This window comes from Coregonus clupeaformis, chromosome 17 (genome assembly GCF_020615455.1).
Source record: "Coregonus clupeaformis isolate EN_2021a chromosome 17, ASM2061545v1, whole genome shotgun sequence".
NCBI lineage: Eukaryota > Metazoa > Chordata > Actinopteri > Salmoniformes > Salmonidae > Coregonus > Coregonus clupeaformis.
The window spans coordinates 52,816,066-52,836,834 of record NC_059208.1 but is presented as its reverse complement, the minus strand read 5'-3'; the positions used below and the strand labels follow the sequence as shown (position 1 = coordinate 52,836,834).

At 45.8% G+C, this 20,769-nt stretch overlaps 1 protein-coding gene across 2 annotated transcripts in view; it reads left to right on the top strand.

The window, feature by feature from the left end:
- LOC121542309 (RNA-binding motif, single-stranded-interacting protein 3-like) overlaps window positions 1-20,769 on the top strand; it is a 224,194-nt gene that overhangs the window by 152,399 nt on the left and 51,026 nt on the right. For both annotated transcript variants that reach the window (XM_045226661.1, XM_045226660.1), the window contains exon 4: window positions 9,197-9,288. In XM_045226661.1, the coding sequence (XP_045082596.1) occupies window positions 9,197-9,288 (92 nt within the window). The remainder of the gene's footprint in view (window positions 1-9,196; window positions 9,289-20,769) is intronic.

The following is a 20,769-nucleotide window of genomic DNA, read 5'->3' as shown; positions in this document are numbered from 1 at the left end:
GAAACACTCATTGTAGCTGCTAGAAACACTCACTGGCTGCTAGAAACACTCACTGGCTGCTAGACATACTCACTGTAGCTGCTAGAAACATTCACTGTAGCTGCTAGAAACACTCACTGGCTGCTAGAAACACTCACTGGCTGCTAGAAACACTCACTGGCTGCTAGAAACACTCACTGTAGCTGCTAGAAACACTCATTGGCTGCTAGAAACACTCACTGGCTGCTAGAAACACTCACTGGCTGCTAGAAACACTCACTGGCTGCTAGAAACACTCACTGGCTGCTTGAAACACTCACTGGCTGCTAGAAACACTCACTGGCTGCTTGAAACACTTACTGGCTGCTAGAAACACAGTCTAGTATGTACCCAACACTCACTGGCTGCTAGAAACACTCACTTTAGCTGCTAGAAACACTCACTGTAGCTCCTAGAAACACTCACTGTCTGCTAGAAACACTCACTGGCTGCTAGCAACACTCACCGGCTGCTAGAAACACTCACTGTAGCTCCTTGAAACACTCACTGGCTGCTAGAAACACTCACTGTAGGTCCTAGAAATACTCACTGGCTCCTAGAAACAGTCACTGTAGCTATTTGAAACACTCACTGGCTGCTAGAAACACTCACTGTAGCTGCTAGAAACACGCATTGGCTGCTTGAAACACTCACTGTAGCTGTTAGAAACACTCACTGTAGCTGCTAGAAACACTCACTGGCTGCTAGAAACACAGTCTAGTATGTACCCAACACTCACTGGCTGCTAGAAACACTCACTGTAGCTGCTACAAACACTCACTGTAGCTCCTAGAAACACTCACTGGCTGCTTGAAACACTCACTGTAGCTGCTAGAAACACTTACTGGCTGCTTGAAACACTCACTGAGCTAGTAGAAACACTCACTGTCTGCTAGAAACACTCACTGGCTGCTAGCAACACTCACTGGCTGCTAGAAACACTCACTGTAGCTCCTTGAAACACTCACTGACTGCTAGAAACACTCACTGTAGGTCCTATAAATACTCACTGGCTCCTAGAAACAGTCACTGTAGCTATATGAAACACTCACTGGCTGCTAGAAACACTCAATGTAGCTGCTAGAAACACTCATTGGCTGCTTGAAACACTCACTGTAGCTGTTAGAAACACTCACTGTAGCTGCTTGAAACACTCACTGTAGCTGCTAGAAACACTCACTGGCTGCTAGAAACACTCACTGGATGCTAGACATACTCACTGTAGCTGCTAGAAACACTCACTGTAGCTGCTAGAAACACTCACTGTAGCTGCTAGAAACACTCACTGGCTGCTTGAAACACTCACTGGCTGCTAGAAACACTCACTGGCTGCTTGAAACACTTACTGGCTGCTAGAAACACAGTCTAGCATGTACCCAACACTCACTGGCTGCTAGAAACACTCACTGTAGCTGCTAGAAACACTCACTGTAGCTCCTAGAAACACTCACTGGCTGCTTGAAACACTCACTGTAGCTGCTAGAAACACTTACTGGCTGCTTGAAACACTCACTGGCTGCTAGACATACTCACTGTAGCTGCTAGAAACACTCACTGTAGCTGCTAGAAACACTCACTGTAGCTGCTAGAAACACTCACTGGCTGCTAGAAACACTCACTGGCTGCTAGAAACACTCACTGTAGCTGCTACAAACACTCATTGGCTGCTAGAAACACTCATTGGCTGCTAGAAACACTCACTGGCTGCTAGAAACACTCACTGGCTGCTAGAAACACTCACTGGCTGCTTGAAACACTCACTGGCTGCTTGAAACACTTACTGGCTGCTTGAAACACTTACTGGCTGCTAGAAACATAGTCTAGTATGTACCCAACACTCACTGGCTGCTAGAAACACTCACTGTAGCTGCTACAAACACTCACTGTAGCTCCTAGAAACACTCACTGGCTGCTTGAAACACTCACTGTCGCTGCTAGAAACACTTACTGGCTGCTTGAAACACTCACTGAGCTAGTAGAAACACTCACTGTCTGCTAGAAACACTCACTGGCTGCTAGCAACACTCACTGGCTGCTAGCAACACTCACTGGCTGCTAGAAACACTCACTGTAGCTGCTACAAACACTCACTGTAGCTCCTAGAAACACTCACTGGCTGCTTGAAACACTCACTGTAGCTGCTAGAAACACTTACTGGCTGCTTGAAACACTCACTGAGCTAGTAGAAACACTCACTGTCTGCTAGAAACACTCACTGGCTGCTAGCAACACTCACTGGCTGCTAGAAACACTCACTGTAGCTGCTACAAACACTCACTGTAGCTCCTAGAAACACTCACTGGCTGCTTGAAACACTCACTGTAGCTGCTAGAAACACTTACTGGCTGCTTGAAACACTCACTGAGCTAGTAGAAACACTCACCGGCTGCTAGAAACACTCACTGTAGCTCCTTGAAACACTCACTGGCTGCTAGAAACACTAACTGTAGGTCCTAGAAATACTCACTGGCTCCTAGAAACAGTCACTGTAGCTATATGAAACACTCACTGGCTGCTAGAAACACTCACTGTAGCTGCTAGAAACACTCATTGGCTGCTTGAAACACTCACTGTAGCTGTTAGAAACACTCACTGTAGCTGCTTGAAACACTCACTGTAGCTGCTAGAAACACTCACTGGCTGCTAGAAACACTCACTGGATGCTAGACATACTCACTGTAGCTGCTAGAAACACTCACTGTAGCTGCTAGAAACACTCACTGGCTGCTTGAAACACTCACTGGCTGCTAGATATACTCACTGTAGCTGCTAGAAACACTCACTGTAGCTGCTAGAAACACTCACTGTTGCTGCTAGAAACACTCACTGGCTGCTAGAAACACTCACTGGGCTAGTAGAAACACTCACTGGCTGCTAGAAACACTCACTGTAGCTCCTAGAAACACTCACTGTCTGCTAGAAACACTCACTGGCTGCTAGCAACACTCACTGGCTGCTAGAAACACTCACTGTAGCTCCTTGAAACAATCACTGGCTAGTAGAAACACTTACTGGCTGCTTGAAACACTCACTGAGCTAGTAGAAACACTCACCGGCTGCTAGAAACACTCACTGTAGCTCCTTGAAACACTCACTGGCTGCTAGAAACACTAACTGTAGGTCCTAGAAATACTCACTGGCTCCTAGAAACAGTCACTGTAGCTATATGAAACACTCACTGGCTGCTAGAAACACTCACTGTAGCTGCTAGAAACACTCATTGGCTGCTTGAAACACTCACTGTAGCTGTTAGAAACACTCACTGTAGCTGCTTGAAACACTCACTGTAGCTGCTAGAAACACTCACTGGCTGCTAGAAACACTCACTGGATGCTAGACATACTCACTGTAGCTGCTAGAAACACTCACTGTAGCTGCTAGAAACACTCACTGGCTGCTTGAAACACTCACTGGCTGCTAGATATACTCACTGTAGCTGCTAGAAACACTCACTGTAGCTGCTAGAAACACTCACTGTTGCTGCTAGAAACACTCACTGGCTGCTAGAAACACTCACTGGGCTAGTAGAAACACTCACTGGCTGCTAGAAACACTCACTGGCTGCTAGCAACACTCACTGGCTGCTAGAAACACTCACTGTAGCTCCTTGAAACACTCACTGGCTGCTAGAAACACTCACTGTAGGTCCTAGAAATACTCACTGGCTCCTAGAAACAGTCACTGTAACTATATGAAACACTCACTGGCTGCTAGAAACACTCACTGTAGTTGCTAGAAACACTCATTGGCTGCTTGAAACACTCACTGTAGCTGTTAGAAACACTCACTGTAGCTGCTTGAAACACTCATTGTAGCTGCTAGAAACACTCACTGGCTGCTAAAAACACTCACTGGCTGCTAGACATACTCACTGTAGCTGCTAGAAACATTCACTGTAGCTGCTAGAAACACTCACTGGCTGCTAGAAACACTCACTGGCTGCTAGAAACACTCACTGGCTGCTAGAAACACTCACTGTAGCTGCTAGAAACACTCATTGGCTGCTAGAAACACTCACTGGCTGCTAGAAACACTCACTGGCTGCTAGAAACACTCACTGGCTGCTTGAAACACTTACTGGCTGCTAGAAACACAGTCTAGTATGTACCCAACACTCACTGGCTGCTAGAAACACTCACTTTAGCTGCTAGAAACACTCACTGTAGCTCCTAGAAACACTCACTGTCTGCTAGAAACACTCACTGGCTGCTAGCAACACTCACCGGCTGCTAGAAACACTCACTGTAGCTCCTTGAAACACTCACTGGCTGCTAGAAACACTCACTGTAGGTCCTAGAAATACTCACTGGCTCCTAGAAACAGTCACTGTAGCTATTTGAAACACTCACTGGCTGCTAGAAACACTCACTGTAGCTGCTAGAAACACTCACTGTAGCTCCTAGAAACACTCACTGGCTGCTTGAAACACTCACTGTAGCTGCTAGAAACACTTACTGGCTGCTTGAAACACTCACTGAGCTAGTAGAAACACTCACTGTCTGCTAGAAACACTCACTGGCTGCTAGCAACACTCACTGGCTGCTAGAAACACTCACTGTAGCTCCTTGAAACAATCACTGGCTAGTAGAAACACTCACTGTAGGTCCTAGAAATACTCACTGGCTCCTAGAAACAGTCACTGTAGCTATATGAAACACTCACTGGCTGCTAAAAAAACTCACTGTAGCTGCTAGAAACACTCATTGGCTGCTTGAAACACTCACTGTAGCTGTTAGAAACACTCACTGTAGCTGCTTGAAACACTCACTGTAGCTGCTAGAAACACTCACTGGCTGCTAGAAACACTCACTGGCTGCTAGACATACTCACTCTAGCTGCTAGAAACACTCACTGTAGCTGCTAGAAACACTCACTGTTGCTGCTAGAAACACTCACTGGCTGCTAGAAACACTCACTGGGCTAGTAGAAACACTCACTGGCTGCTAGAAACACTCACTGGCTGCTAGCAACACTCACTGGCTGCTAGAAACACTCACTGTAGCTCCTTGAAACACTCACTGGCTGCTAGAAACACTCACTGTAGGTCCTAGAAATACTCACTGGCTCCTAGAAACAGTCACTGTAACTATATGAAACACTCACTGGCTGCTAGAAACACTCACTGTAGTTGCTAGAAACACTCATTGGCTGCTTGAAACACTCACTGTAGCTGTTAGAAACACTCACTGTAGCTGCTTGAAACACTCATTGTAGCTGCTAGAAACACTCACTGGCTGCTAGAAACACTCACTGGCTGCTAGACATACTCACTGTAGCTGCTAGAAACATTCACTGTAGCTGCTAGAAACACTCACTGGCTGCTAGAAACACTCACTGGCTGCTAGAAACACTCACTGGCTGCTAGAAACACTCACTGTAGCTGCTAGAAACACTCATTGGCTGCTAGAAACACTCACTGGCTGCTAGAAACACTCACTGGCTGCTAGAAACACTCACTGGCTGCTAGAAACACTCACTGGCTGCTTGAAACACTCACTGGCTGCTAGAAACACTCACTGGCTGCTTGAAACACTTACTGGCTGCTAGAAACACAGTCTAGTATGTACCCAACACTCACTGGCTGCTAGAAACACTCACTTTAGCTGCTAGAAACACTCACTGTAGCTCCTAGAAACACTCACTGTCTGCTAGAAACACTCACTGGCTGCTAGCAACACTCACCGGCTGCTAGAAACACTCACTGTAGCTCCTTGAAACACTCACTGGCTGCTAGAAACACTCACTGTAGGTCCTAGAAATACTCACTGGCTCCTAGAAACAGTCACTGTAGCTATTTGAAACACTCACTGGCTGCTAGAAACACTCACTGTAGCTGCTAGAAACACGCATTGGCTGCTTGAAACACTCACTGTAGCTGTTAGAAACACTCACTGTAGCTGCTAGAAACACTCACTGGCTGCTAGAAACACAGTCTAGTATGTACCCAACACTCACTGGCTGCTAGAAACACTCACTGTAGCTGCTACAAACACTCACTGTAGCTCCTAGAAACACTCACTGGCTGCTTGAAACACTCACTGTAGCTGCTAGAAACACTTACTGGCTGCTTGAAACACTCACTGAGCTAGTAGAAACACTCACTGTCTGCTAGAAACACTCACTGGCTGCTAGCAACACTCACTGGCTGCTAGAAACACTCACTGTAGCTCCTTGAAACACTCACTGACTGCTAGAAACACTCACTGTAGGTCCTATAAATACTCACTGGCTCCTAGAAACAGTCACTGTAGCTATATGAAACACTCACTGGCTGCTAGAAACACTCAATGTAGCTGCTAGAAACACTCATTGGCTGCTTGAAACACTCACTGTAGCTGTTAGAAACACTCACTGTAGCTGCTTGAAACACTCACTGTAGCTGCTAGAAACACTCACTGGCTGCTAGAAACACTCACTGGATGCTAGACATACTCACTGTAGCTGCTAGAAACACTCACTGTAGCTGCTAGAAACACTCACTGGCTGCTTGAAACACTCACTGGCTGCTAGAAACACTCACTGGCTGCTTGAAACACTTACTGGCTGCTAGAAACACAGTCTAGCATGTACCCAACACTCACTGGCTGCTAGAAACACTCACTGTAGCTGCTAGAAACACTCACTGTAGCTCCTAGAAACACTCACTGGCTGCTTGAAACACTCACTGTAGCTGCTAGAAACACTTACTGGCTGCTTGAAACACTCACTGGCTGCTAGACATACTCACTGTAGCTGCTAGAAACACTCACTGTAGCTGCTAGAAACACTCACTGTAGCTGCTAGAAACACTCACTGGCTGCTAGAAACACTCACTGGCTGCTAGAAACACTCACTGTAGCTGCTACAAACACTCATTGGCTGCTAGAAACACTCATTGGCTGCTAGAAACACTCACTGGCTGCTAGAAACACTCACTGGCTGCTAGAAACACTCACTGGCTGCTTGAAACACTCACTGGCTGCTTGAAACACTTACTGGCTGCTTGAAACACTTACTGGCTGCTAGAAACATAGTCTAGTATGTACCCAACACTCACTGGCTGCTAGAAACACTCACTGTAGCTGCTACAAACACTCACTGTAGCTCCTAGAAACACTCACTGGCTGCTTGAAACACTCACTGTCGCTGCTAGAAACACTTACTGGCTGCTTGAAACACTCACTGAGCTAGTAGAAACACTCACTGTCTGCTAGAAACACTCACTGGCTGCTAGCAACACTCACTGGCTGCTAGCAACACTCACTGGCTGCTAGAAACACTCACTGTAGCTCATTGAAACACTCACTGGCTGCTAGAAACACTAACTGTAGGTCCTAGAAATACTCACTGGCTCCTAGAAACAGTCACTGTAGCTATATGAAACACTCACTGGCTGCTAGAAACACTCACTGTAGCTGCTAGAAACACTCATTGGCTGCTTGAAACACTCACTGTAGCTGTTAGAAACACTCACTGTAGCTGCTTGAAACACTCACTGTAGCTGCTAGAAACACTCACTGGCTGCTAGAAACACTCACTGGATGCTAGACATACTCACTGTAGCTGCTAGAAACACTCACTGTAGCTGCTAGAAACACTCACTGGCTGCTTGAAACACTCACTGGCTGCTAGAAACACTCACTGGCTGCTTGAAACACTTACTGGCTGCTAGAAACACAGTCTAGTATGTACCCAACACTCACTGGCTGCTAGAAACACTCACTGTAGCTGCTACAAACACTCACTGTAGCTCCTAGAAACACTCACTGGCTGCTTGAAACACTCACTGTAGCTGCTAGAAACACTTACTGGCTGCTTGAAACACTCACTGAGCTAGTAGAAACACTCACTGTCTGCTAGAAACACTCACTGGCTGCTAGAAACACAGTCTAGTATGTACCCATTATGTTCTAGAACACATACAGTCTTGTATGTACCCATTATGTTCTAGAACACATACAGTCTAGTATGTACCCAGTATGTTCTAGAACACATACAGTCTAGTATGTACCCAGTATGTTCTAGAACACATACAGTCTAGTATGTACCCAGTATGTTCTAGAACACATACAGTCTAGTATGCACCCAGTATGTTCTAGAACACATACAGTCTAGTATGCACCCAGTATGTTCTAGAACACATACAGTCTAGTATGCACCCAGTATGTTCTAGAACACATACAGTCTAGTATGCACCCAGTATGTTCTAGAACACATACAGTCTAGTATGTACCCAGTATGTTCTAGAACACATACAGTATAGTATGTAGCCAGTATGTTCTAGAACACATACAGTCTAGTATGTACCCAGTATGTTCTAGAACACATACAGTCTAGTATGCAGCCAGTATGTTCTAGAACACATACAGTCTAGTATGTAGCCAGTATGTTCTAGAACACATACAGTCTAGTATGCACCCAGTATGTTCTAGAACACATACAGTCTAGTATGCACCCAGTATGTTTTAGAACACATACAGTCTAGTATGCCACCAGTATGTTCTAGAACACATACAGTCTAGTATGTACCCAGTATGTTCTAGAACACATACAGTCTAGTATGTAGCCAGTATGTTCTAGAACACATACAGTCTAGTATGCACCCAGTATGTTCTAGAACACATACAGTCTAGTATGCAGCCAGTATGTTCTAGAACACATACAGTCTAGTATGTACCCAGTATGTTCTAGAACACATACAGTCTAGTATGTAGCCAGTATGTTCTAGAACACATACAGTCTAGTATGCACCCAGTATGTTCTAGAACACATACAGTCTAGTATGCACCCAGTATGTTCTAGAACACATACAGTCTAGTATGCAGCCAGTATGTTCTAGAACACATACAGTCTAGTATGTACCCAGTATGTTCTAGAACACATACAGTCTAGTATGTAGCCAGTATGTTCTAGAACACATACAGTCTAGTATGTAGTCAGTATGTTCTAGAACACATACAGTCTAGTATGTAGCCAGTATGTTCAGCCATAAACAGCAAACAAAATAGTTGTTTCCTGTTCCTCCCCTGCTAACTGGGTTTAGCTGGGCTGACTCTTGGGATAATGGCCACATTACAGTTTTTGCATTGTGCCTTTTGAGTGTAGACGCTTGCTATGGTGCAGTAATACACTAATACACTGTATTTTAAAGTTAGACTGTGTTGCTTATTTAACCCTCTGTGTCTCTCCCTCTGTGCAGGATATGGCTTTGTGGACTTTGACAGCCCGACAGCAGCCCAGAAAGCTGTAGCCTCTCTCAAGGCCAGCGGAGTCCAGGCACAGATGGCCAAGGTACAGGTACTCACTGTGACAATGATGAGGATGATGGTGTTGTTGGTGATGGTGATAATTATGATGAGGGTGATGTTGAGGATGAAGAAGAGGATGAAGTTGAGGATGAGGATGAGGATGAGGATGAAGATGAGGATGAAGATGAGGGTGAGGATGAAGATGAGGATGAGGATGAAAATAAGGACGAAGACGAGGATGAAGGTGAAGATGATGATGAAGATGAGGAGGATGAGGATGATGATGAAGATGAGGAAGATGATGAGGATGAAGATGATGATGAGGGTGAAGCTGAGGATGAGGGTGAGGATGAAGATGAGGGTGAGGATGAAGATGAAGATGAAGATGAGGATAAGGGTCAAAATGAGGGTGAGGATGAATATGAGGATGAAGATGAGGATGAAGATGATGATGAAGATGATGAAGATGATGATGAGGATGAAGATGAATATGATAATGAGGATGAATATGAGGATGAGGATGAAGATGATGATGAAGATGAGGATGAGGATGAAGATGAGGTTGAGGATGAAAATGAGGATGATGATGAGGATGAAGATGAGGATGAGGATGAAGATGAAGGTCATGATGATGTTGGGGGGATGGGGGCTATATTCATATTCAGCTCTGAATTGGTGGAGAGAGAGAGAGACTGAATAGCCTGACTTCCTTATAGAACCATTAGCTCTGTATTGCCACATGCAACTTTTTAGCAAAGAGACAACAAGTGTAATTAAAAGAAGCTAGTCTTCAGGCGCTGTCGCTGGGCTCATTGAATTAAACAGTAGAGCAACTGAACAGCATTGCCATAACCCAGTCTTCCATTAAAACTTTTATTACAGTTAGGTGTTTTATTTCACAAACTGCTGCAAGGCCAGTCAGGAGTTAGTGGTCTGGTGAGCTGCTGCAAGGCCAGTCAGGAGTTAGTGGTCTGGTGAGTTGCTGCAAGGCCAGGCAGGAGTTAGTGGGCTGGTGAGCTGCTGCAAGGCCAGTCAGGAGTTAGTGGTCTGGTGAGTTGCTGCAAGGCCAGGCAGGAGTTAGTGGTCTGGTGAGTTGCTGCAAGGCCAGGCAGGAGTTAGTGGTCTGGTGAGTTGCTGCAAGGCCAGGCAGGAGTTAGTGGGCTGGTGAGCTGCTGTAAGGCCAGGCAGGAGTTAGTGGGCTGGGGAGCTGGTATTTATCATGTTCTGGTTTACATGACCTGAGGGAAGGAGTAAGAGAGAGAGGAGGAGGAGATGGGAAGAGAGAGAGAGAGAGAGAGAGAGAGAGAGAGAGAGAGAGAGAGAGAGAGAGAGAGAGAGAGAGAGAGAGAGAGAGAGAGAGAGAGAGAGAGAGAGAGAGAGAGAGAGAGAGAGAGAGAGAATGTTACTGGCCTGCTGTGCCACAGTCGTGTCTGTGGTATCTCTGGAAGGTCACACTCAGCACTGCTCCTCAGTGTGACGCAGTCACTGTCAGACACAGGCAGCAAACAGTAGCAAGGTAAACAGTCAGTCAGACAAAGGCAGCAAACAGCAACAAGGTGAAACAGCTTCAGATAATAGGTACCAGTGCATCACCCATGCCTCTCTCCCCCTCTCTCCTCTTCTCTCCTCTTCTCTCCCCCTCTCTCCTCCTCACTGCCCCTCTCTCCTCCTCTCGTCACTCCCCTATATCTTTCAGTGAAAAGGTGACTTGGTGTTCCATCTGGAGCATTATCCATTAACTCAGACATCTCAATCCTTTCCTTTCTCACACAACCTCGGTAAGATGGTGAGACGTGTTAGTTTGTTGGACATACACACAGTTTGACTAGAATAATCAGATCATTTTAATGATCCTCTCACCTTTGTTATATTCATTCCATAAGTAGTAGAACTGAGGAGAATAAACTATTCAGCCACTCTGTTAGTTCAAGACAATACAGTGGATACATTACAGTATTATTTATCTATGTAAACCTTCTCCTCTGTCCTGCCATGTGCTGGCTCAGCCCTCCCAGGTTATTAGACTGTAATGGTGATTAGAGGTGCAGCTGGAAGGCTGCTCTTAGATTAGATCCCTCTACACTAGGATTGCTTATTAAACACGTCCTGCATTCTCTCTCTCTCTCTCTCTCTCTCAATTCAATTTCAATTCAATTCAATTCAATTCAATTCAATTCAATTTAAGGGCTTTATTGGCATGGGAAACGTGTGTTAACATTGCCAAAGCAAGGGAAGTAGATAGTAAACAAAAGTGAAATAAACAATAAATATTAACAGTAAACATTACACTCAGAAGTTTCAAAAGAATAAAGACATTTCAAATGTCATATTATGTATATATACAGTGTTGTAACAATGTGCAAATAGTTAAAGTACAAATGGGAAAATAAATAAACATAAATATGGGTTGTATTTACAATGGTGTTTGTTCTTCACTGGTTGCCCTTTTACATTTACATTTACATTTTAGTCATTTAGCAGACGCTTTTATCCAGAGCGACTTACAGGAGCAATTAGGGTTAAGTGCCTTGCTCAAGGGCACATTTACGTCATTTAGCAGACGCTCTTATCCAGAGCGACTCACAAATTGGTGCGTTCACCCTATAGCCAGTGGGATAACCACTTTACAATTTTGGGGGGGTAGAAGGATTACTTTATCCTATCCCAGGTATTCCTTAAAGAGGTGGGGTTTCAAATGTCTCCGGAAGGTGGTGAGTGACTCCGCTGTCCTGGCGTCGTGAGGGGAGCTTGTTCCACCATTGGGGTGCCAGAGCAGCGAACAGTTTTGACTGGGCTGAGCGGGAACTATGCTTCCGCAGAGGAAGGGAGCCAGCAGGCCAGAGGTGGATGAACGCAATGCCCTCGTTTGGGTGTAGGGACTGATCAGAGCCCGAAGGTACAGAGGTGCCGTTCCCCTCACTGCTCCATAGGCAAGCACCATGGTCTTGTAGCGGATGCGAGCTTCAACTGGAAGCCAGTGGAGTGTGCGGAGGAGGGGGGTGACGTGAGAGAACTTGGGAAGGTTGAACACCAGACGGGCTGCGGCATTCTGGATGAGTTGTAGGGGTTTAATGGCACAGGCAGGGAGGCCAGCCAACAGCGAGTTGCAGTAGTCCAGACGGGAGATGACAAGTGCCTGGATTAGGACCTGTGCCGCTTCCTGTGTAAGGCAGGGTCGTACTCTCCGGATGTTGTAGAGCATGAACCTGCAGGAGCGGGTCACCGCCTTGATGTTGGCGGAGAACGACAGGGTGTTGTCCAGGGTCACGCCTAGGCTCTTCGCGCTCTGGGAGGAGGACACAGCGGAGTTGTCAACCGTGATGGCGAGATCATGGAACGGGCAGTCCTTCCCCGGGAGGAAGAGCAGCTCCGTCTTGCCAGGGTTCAGCTTGAGGTGGTGATCCGTCATCCATACTGATATGTCTGCCAGACATGCAGAGATGCGATTCGCCACCTGGTTATCAGAAGGGGGAAAGGAGAAGATTAGTTGTGTATCGTCAGCGTAGCAATGATAGGAGAGGCCATGTGAGGATATGACAGAGCCAAGTGACTTGGTGTATAGGGAGAAAAGGAGAGGGCCTAGAACTGAGCCCTGGGGGACACCAGTGGTGAGAGCACGTGGTGCGGAGACAGCTTCTCGCCACGCCACTTGGTAGGAGCGACCGGTCAGGTAGGACGCAATCCAGGAGTGAGCCGCGCCGGAGATGCCCAGCTCGGAGAGGGTGGAGAGGAGGATCTGATGGTTCACAGTATCAAAGGCAGCAGACAGGTCTAGAAGGACAAGAGCAGAGGAGAGAGAGTTAGCTTTAGCAGTGCGGAGAGCCTCCGTGACACAGAGAAGAGCAGTCTCAGTTGAATGACCAGTCCTGAAACCTGACTGGTTTGGATCAAGAAGGTCATTCTGAGAGAGATAGCAAGAGAGTTGGCTAAAGACGGCACGCTCAATAGTTTTGGAAAGAAAAGAAAGAAGGGATACTGGTCTGTAGTTGTTGACATCAGTGGGATCGAGTGTTGGTTTTTTTGAGAAGGGGAGCAACTCTCGCTCTCTTGAAGACGGAAGGGACATGGCCAGCGGTCAAGGATGAGTTGATCAGCGAGGTGAGGTAGGGGAGAAGGTCACCGGAGATGGTCTGGAGAAGAGAGGAGGGGATGGGGTCAAGCGGGCAGGTTGTTGGGCGGCCTGCAGTCACAAGTCGCAGGATTTTATCTGGAGAGAGAGGGGAGAAAGAAGTCAAAGCATAGGGTAGGGCAGTGTGAGTAGGACCAGCAGTGTCATTAGACTTAACAAACGAGGATCGGATGTCGTCAACCTTCTTTTCAAAGTGGTTGACGAAGTCATCCACAGAGAGAGAGGAGGGGGAGGATTCAGCAGAGAGGAAAATGTGGCAAAAGAGCTTCCTAGGGTTAGAGGCAGATGCTTGGAATTTAGAGTGGTAGAAAGTGGCCTTAGCAGCAGAAACAGATGAAGAAAATGTAGAGAGGAGGGAGTGAAAAGATGCCAGGTCGGCAGGGAGTTTAGTTTTCTTCCATTTCCGCTCCGCTGCCCGGAGCTCTGTTCTGTGAGCTCGCAATGAGTCATCAAGCCACGGAGCTGGAGGGGAGGACCGAGCCGGCCGGGAGGATAGGGGACACAGAGAGTCAAAGGATGCAGAAAGGGAGGAGAGGAGGGTTGAGGAGGCAGAATCAGGAGATTGGAGGGAGAAGGATTGAGCAGAGGGAAGAGATGATAGGATGGAAGAGGAGAGAGTAGTGGGAGAGAGAGAGCGAAGGTTGCTGCGGCGCATTACCATCTGTGTAGGGGCAGAGTGAGTAGTGTGGGAGGAGAGCGAGAGAGAAAAGGAAACAAAGTAGTGGTCGGAGACATGGAGGGGAGTTGCAGTGAGATTAGTAGAAGAGCAGCATCTAGTAAAGATGAGGTCAAGCGTATTGCCTGCCTTGTGAGTAGGGGGACGGTGAGAGGGTGAGGTCAAAAGAGGAGAGGAGTGGAAAGAAGGAGGCAGAGAGAAATGAGTCAAATGTGGACATAGGGAGGTTGAAATCCCCCAAAACTGTGAGGGTTGAGCCATCCTCAGGAAAGGAACTTATCAAGGCGTCAAGCTCATTGATGAACTCTCCAAGGGAACCTGGAGGGCGATAGATGACAAGGATATTAAGCTTAAATGGGCTAGTGACTGTGACAGCATGGAATTCAAATGAGGAGATAGACAGATGGGTTAGGGGAAAAATTGAGAATGTCCACTTGGGAGAGATGAGGATTCCTGTGCCACCACCCCTCTGACCAGATGCTCTCGGGGTATGCGAGAACACATGGTCAGACGAGGAGAGAGCAGTAGGAGTAGCAGTGTTTTCAGTGGTAATCCATGTTTCCGTCAGCGCCAGGAAGTCGAGGGACTGGAGATTAGCATAGGCTGGGATGAAGTCAGCTTTGTTGGCAGCAGAACGGCAGTTCCAGAGGCTGCCTGAGACCTGGAACTCCAGGTGTGGGGTGCGTGCAGGGACCACCAGGTTAGAGAGGCAGCAGCCACGCGGTGTGGGGCGTTTGTGTAGCCTGTGCAGAGAGGAGAGAACAGGGATAGGCAGAGGCATAGTTGACAGGCTGTAGCAAATGGCTACAATAATGCAGAGGAGGCAACAGGTCACAAATCTTGCAGCTGTGATGGCACACTGTGGTTTTTCACCCAGTAGATAAGGGAGTTTATCAAAATTGGGTTTGTTTTCGAATTCTTTGTGGATCGCTGTAATCTGAGGGAAATATGTGTCTCTAATATGGTCATACATTTGGCAGGAGGTTAGGAAGTGCAGCTCAGTTTCCACCTCATTTTGTGGGCAGTGTGCACATAGCCTGTCTTCTCTTGAGAGCCAGGTCTGCCTACGGCGGCCTTTCTCAATAGCAAGGCTATGGTCACTGAGTCTGTACATAGTCAAAGCTTTCCTTAAGTTTGGGTCAGTCACAGTGGTCAGGTATTCTGCCACTGTGTACTCTCTGTTTAGGGCCACATAGCATTCTAGTTTGCTCTGTTTTTTTGTTTGTTCTTTCCAATGTGTCAAGTAATTCTCTTTTTGTTTTCTCATGATTTGGTTGGGTCTAATTGTGTTGTTGTTGTTGTTGTTGTTGTCCTGGGGCTGTGCGGGGTCTGTTTGTGTTTGTGAACAGAGGCCCAGGACAAGCTTACTTAGGGGACTCTTCTCCAAGTTCATCTCCTTGTAGGTGATGGCTTTGTTATGGAAGGTTTGGGAATCGCTTCCTTTTAAGTGGTTATAGAATTTAACGGCTCTTTTCTGGATTTTGATAATTAGCGGGTATTGGCCTAATTCTGCTCTGCATGCATTATTTGGTGTTTTACGTTGTACACGGAGGATGTTTTTGCAGAATTCTGCATGCAGAGTCTCAATTTGGTGTTTGTCCCATTTTGTGAATTCTTGGTTGGTGAGCGGACCCCAGATCTCAGAACCATAAAGGGCAATGGGTTCTATAACTGATTCAAGTATTTTTAGCCAGATCCTAATTGGTATGTCAAATTTTATGTTCCTTTTGATGGCATAGAAGGCCCTTCTTGCCTTGTCTCTCAGATCGTTCACAGCTTTGTGGAAGTTATCTCTCTCTCTCTCTCTCTGTGTGTGTCCACTCCTCCCCCCGTATCTCGCTGACATCAGCGAGAACATTGATTCAGCTAGGCCAACTATATTTTATGTTGATTTTAAGGGATGGAGTGGATGGGTATTGCTATCTGTGACCTCTGTGTCAGCCACTATGACAGTATCAACAGCAGGAGTTGCTCTGCCTCCCACAGAGTCATTAGCAACAGTGCTGAGGACAGAGAGAGGGGAGAGGAAGAAAGGAGAGAGAGATAGGAGGAGGAGGGGGTACAGGCTCCAGCACATTAAATACTGACCTGACCTTGACCAGGGTTGCCTGTCACTGGCTGCATGTGACACCTCCGACCTGGTCCTGTCAAGGTTCCCATTAGAAGGTAATAGACTGTCAGTATTACATGGCCGTAGGGATATTATCAGCATGTCCTTTCCCTTGCGTCCTTTTTTCTTTTTCTCACTTCTTCCGTTCACAACATCATGCAGAACATTCACCCAAAACTGCTCTGTATTGTGTTGCCAACGTTTGGTGTGGTGTGGTCTCTGGCTCTGTTGCAGCCGGCCGCGACCGGGAGACTCATGGGCGGCGCACAATTGGCCCAGCGTTGTCCAGGGTAGGGGAGGGAATGGCCGGCAGGGATGTAGCTCAGTTGATAGAGCATGGCGTTTGCAACGCCAGGGTTGTGGGTTCAATTCCCACGGGGGGCCAGTATAAAAAAATATGTATTCACTAATTGTAAGTCGCTCTGGATAAGAGCGTCTGCTAAATGAGTCAAATGAAATGTAAATGTAATGTCTCTGGCGGGTTGATTGAAAACAGATGCCTCATCTTTTGTAGTGTGGTGGACTGACTGGGTGATGGCTGTTTGTGATGGTTGTTTAGTGATGGCTGTTTAGTGATGGCTGTTTAGAGCTGGCAGTTTAGAAATGGGTGTTTAGTGATGGATGTTTAGTGATGGATGTTTAGTGATGGATGTTTAGTGATGCCTGGAGTTAGTGATGGATGTTTAGAGATGGATGTTTAGTGATGGCTGGAGTTAGTGATGGATTAGCCTACTCTCCATGCAGCCTTTCACAGAATTATAAGGCTGCGTTGAGACAATGACTTATCAGTGACCCAAGTCCAGCTCATTTAATCCCTACCTATGCTTCAGCAAATGTACATTATCCTAGGGACATTGGAAGACACAATGTAAGTAACTTAATTTATGTCCCTCTTACTGCCCTGAATGCCTCTGCTGATCCTACAGCTATTGTATGCAGTGATCATACAGTGGGGAGAACAAGTATTTGATACACTGCCGATTTTGCAGGTTTTCCTACTTACAAAGCATGTACAGGTCTGTCATTTTTATCATAGGTACACTTCAACTGTGAGAGACGGAATCTAAAACAAAAATCCAGAAAATCACATTGTATGATTTTTAAGTAAATAATTTGCATTTTATTGCATGACATAAGTATTTGATCACCTACCAACCAGTAAGAATTCCGGCTCTCACAGACCTGTTAGTTTTTCTTTAAGAAGCCCTCCTGTTCTCCACTCATTACCTGTATTAACTGCACCTGTTTGAACTCGTTACCTGTATAAAAGACACCTGTCCACACACTCAATCAAACAGACTCCAACCTCTCCACAATGGCCAAGACCAGAGAGCTGTGTAAGGACATCAGGGATAAAATTGTAGACCTGCACAAGACTGGGATGGGCTACAGGACAATAGGCAAGCAGCTTGGTGAGAAGGCAACAACTGTTGGCGCAATTATTAGAAAATTGAAGAAGTTATAGATGACGGTCAATCACCCTCGGTCTGGGGCTCCATGCAAGATCTCACCTCGTGGGGCATCAATGATCATGAGGAAGGTGAGGGATCAGCCCAGAACTACACGGCAGGACCTGGTCAATGTCCTGAAGAGAGCTGGGACCACAGTCTCAAAGAAAACCATTAGTAACACACTACGCCATCATGGATTAAAATCCTGCAGCGCACGCAAGGTCCCCCTGCTCAAGCCAGCGCATATCCAGGCCCGTCTGAAGTTTACCAATGACCATCTGGATGATCCAGAGGAGGAATGGGAGAAGGTCATGTGGTCTGATGAGACAAAACTAGAGTTTTTTGGTCTAAACTCCACTCCCCGTGTTTGGAGGAAGAAGAAGGATGTGTACAACCCCAAGAACACCATCCCAACCGTGAAGCATGGAGGTGGAAACATCATTCTTTGGGGATGCTTTTCTGCAAAGGGGACAGGACAACTGCACCGTATTGAGGGGAGGATGGATGGGGCCATGTATCGCGAGATCTTGGCCAACATTCTCATTCCCTCAGTAAGAGCATTGAAGATGGGTCGTGGCTGGGTCTTCCAGCATGACAACGACCCGAAACACACAGCCAGGGCAACTAAGGAGTGGCTCCGTAAGAAGCATCTCAAGGTCCTGGAGTGGCCTAGCCAGTCTCCAGACCTGAACCCAATAGAAAGTCTTTGGAGGGAGCTGAAAGTCCGTATTGCCCAGCGACAGCCCCGAAACCTGAAGGATCTGGAGAAGGTCTGTATGGAGGAGTGGGCCAAAATCCCTGCTGCAGTGTGTGCAAACCTGGTCAAGACCTACAGGAAACATATGATCTCTGTAATTGCAAACAAAGGTTTCTGTACCAAATATTAAGTTCTGCTTTTATGATGTATCAAATACTTATATCATGCAATAAAAGGCAAATTAATTACTTAAAAATCATCCAATGTGATTTTCTGGATTTTTGTTTTAGATTCCGTCTCTCACAGTTGAAGTGTACCTATGATAAAAATTACAGACCTCTACATGCTTTGTAAGTAGGAAAACCTGCAAAATCGGCAGGGTATCAAATACTTGTTCTCCCCACTGTATGCCTATGAACCAAAGTAATACTGTTAGCACTGAGGTGGTGTGCTCTAGTAGGAAGTCCACTGTTTGCAGCTCACCCTGCACTAATAAAAATAACTCGAGCATGTCTACCTCTGCTAAGCTTCCCAGTAAAGCAAGAAAAATAATCAAGCCTCCCAGAAAAGTGTTAAAAATAGCCCACGTTAACATATGTAGCTTAAGAAACAAGGTTAATGAAATCAATATTTTGCAAGTAACAGATGACATTCATATTCTGACTATCTCTGAAACTCACTTAGATAATACCTTTGTTGATAGTGGTAGCAATACAAGGTTATAACATTTACAGAAAATATAGAAATGCCAATGGTGGAGGTGTTGCTGTTTATATTCAGAACCACATTCCTGTGAAGATTAGAGAGGATCTCATGTTAAAAACTGTTGAAGTAATATGGCTACAGGTTCATCTGCCTCAGCTAAAGCCCATTCTGGTGGGAAGCTGCTATAGACCACCAAGTGCTAACAGTCAGTATCTGGATAACATGTGTGAAATGTTTGATTTTGTATGTGATATCAATAGAGAGGTATACTTTCTGGGTGATTTAAATATTGACTGGCTTTCATCAGGCTTCAAACTGTAACTAGTGCCTGCAACCTGGTTCAGGTTATCAACCTACCAGGGTAGTTACAAACAGTACAGGAATGAAAACATCAACATGTATTGATCATATCTTTACTAATAATGCTGAAAATTGTTTGAAAGCAGTATCCAAATCCATCGGATGTAGTGATCACAACATAGTAGCCATATCTAGGAAAACCAAAGTTCCAAAGGCTGGGCCTAATATTGTGTATAAGAGCTCATACAATACGTTTTGTAGTGATTCCTATGTTGTTGATGTGAAGAATATTTGTTGGTTCGTGGTGTGTAATGACGAGCAACCAGACACTGCACTTGACACATTTATGAAATTGCTTATCCCAGTTACTAATAAGCATGCACCCATTAAGAAAATGACTGTAAAAACGGTTAAATCCCCGTGGATTGATGAGGAATTGAAACATTGTATGGTTGAGAGGGATGAGGCAAAAGAGATGACAAATAGGTCTGGCTGTACAACCAATTGGTGAACGTACTGCAAATTGAGAAATCATGTGACTAAACTGAATAAAAAGAAGTAGAAACTACACTATGAAACAAAGATAAATGACATAAAGAATTATAGTAAAAAGCTTTGGAGCACCTTAAATGAAATTCTGGGCATAAAGGCAAACTCCGCTCCATCATTCATTGAATCAAATGGCTCATTCATCACAAAACCCACTGATATTGCCAACTACTTTAATGATTTTTCCATTGGCAAGATTAGCAAACTTAGGCACGACATGCCAGTTACAAACGCTGACACTACACATCCAAGTATATCTGACAAAATTATGAAAGACAAGCGTTGTAATTTTGAATTCCGTAAAGTAAGTGTGGAAGAGGTGAATTTTATTTTGGGTCTATCAACAATGACAAGCCACCAGGGTCTGACAACTTGGATGGAAAATTACTGAGGATAATAGCAGATGATATTGCCAATCCTATTTGCCATATCTTCAACTTAAGCCTACTAGAAAGTGTGTGCCCTCAGGCCTGGAGTGAAGCAAAAGTTATTCCCCAACTTCACTGGCTCAAATAGCTGACCAATCAGCCTGTTACCAACCCTTAGCAAACTTTTGGAAAAAATTGTGTTTGACCAGATACATTTACGTCATTTAGCAGACGCTCTTATCCAGAGCGACTTACAAATTGGTGCATTCACCTTATGATAGCCAGAGGGACAACCACTTTACAAAAGTTTTTTTTTTTTTTTTTTGGGGGGGTAAGGGGGGGTAGAAGGATTACTTTATCCTATCCCAGGTATTCCTTAAAGAGGTGGGGTTTCAAGTGTCTCCGGAAGGTGGTGAGTGACTCCGCTGTCCTGGCGTCGTGAGGGAGCATGTTCCACCATTGCGGTGCCAGAGCAGCAAACAGTTTTGACTGAGCTGAGCGGGAACTGTGCTTCCGCAGAGGTAGGGGAGCCAGCAGGC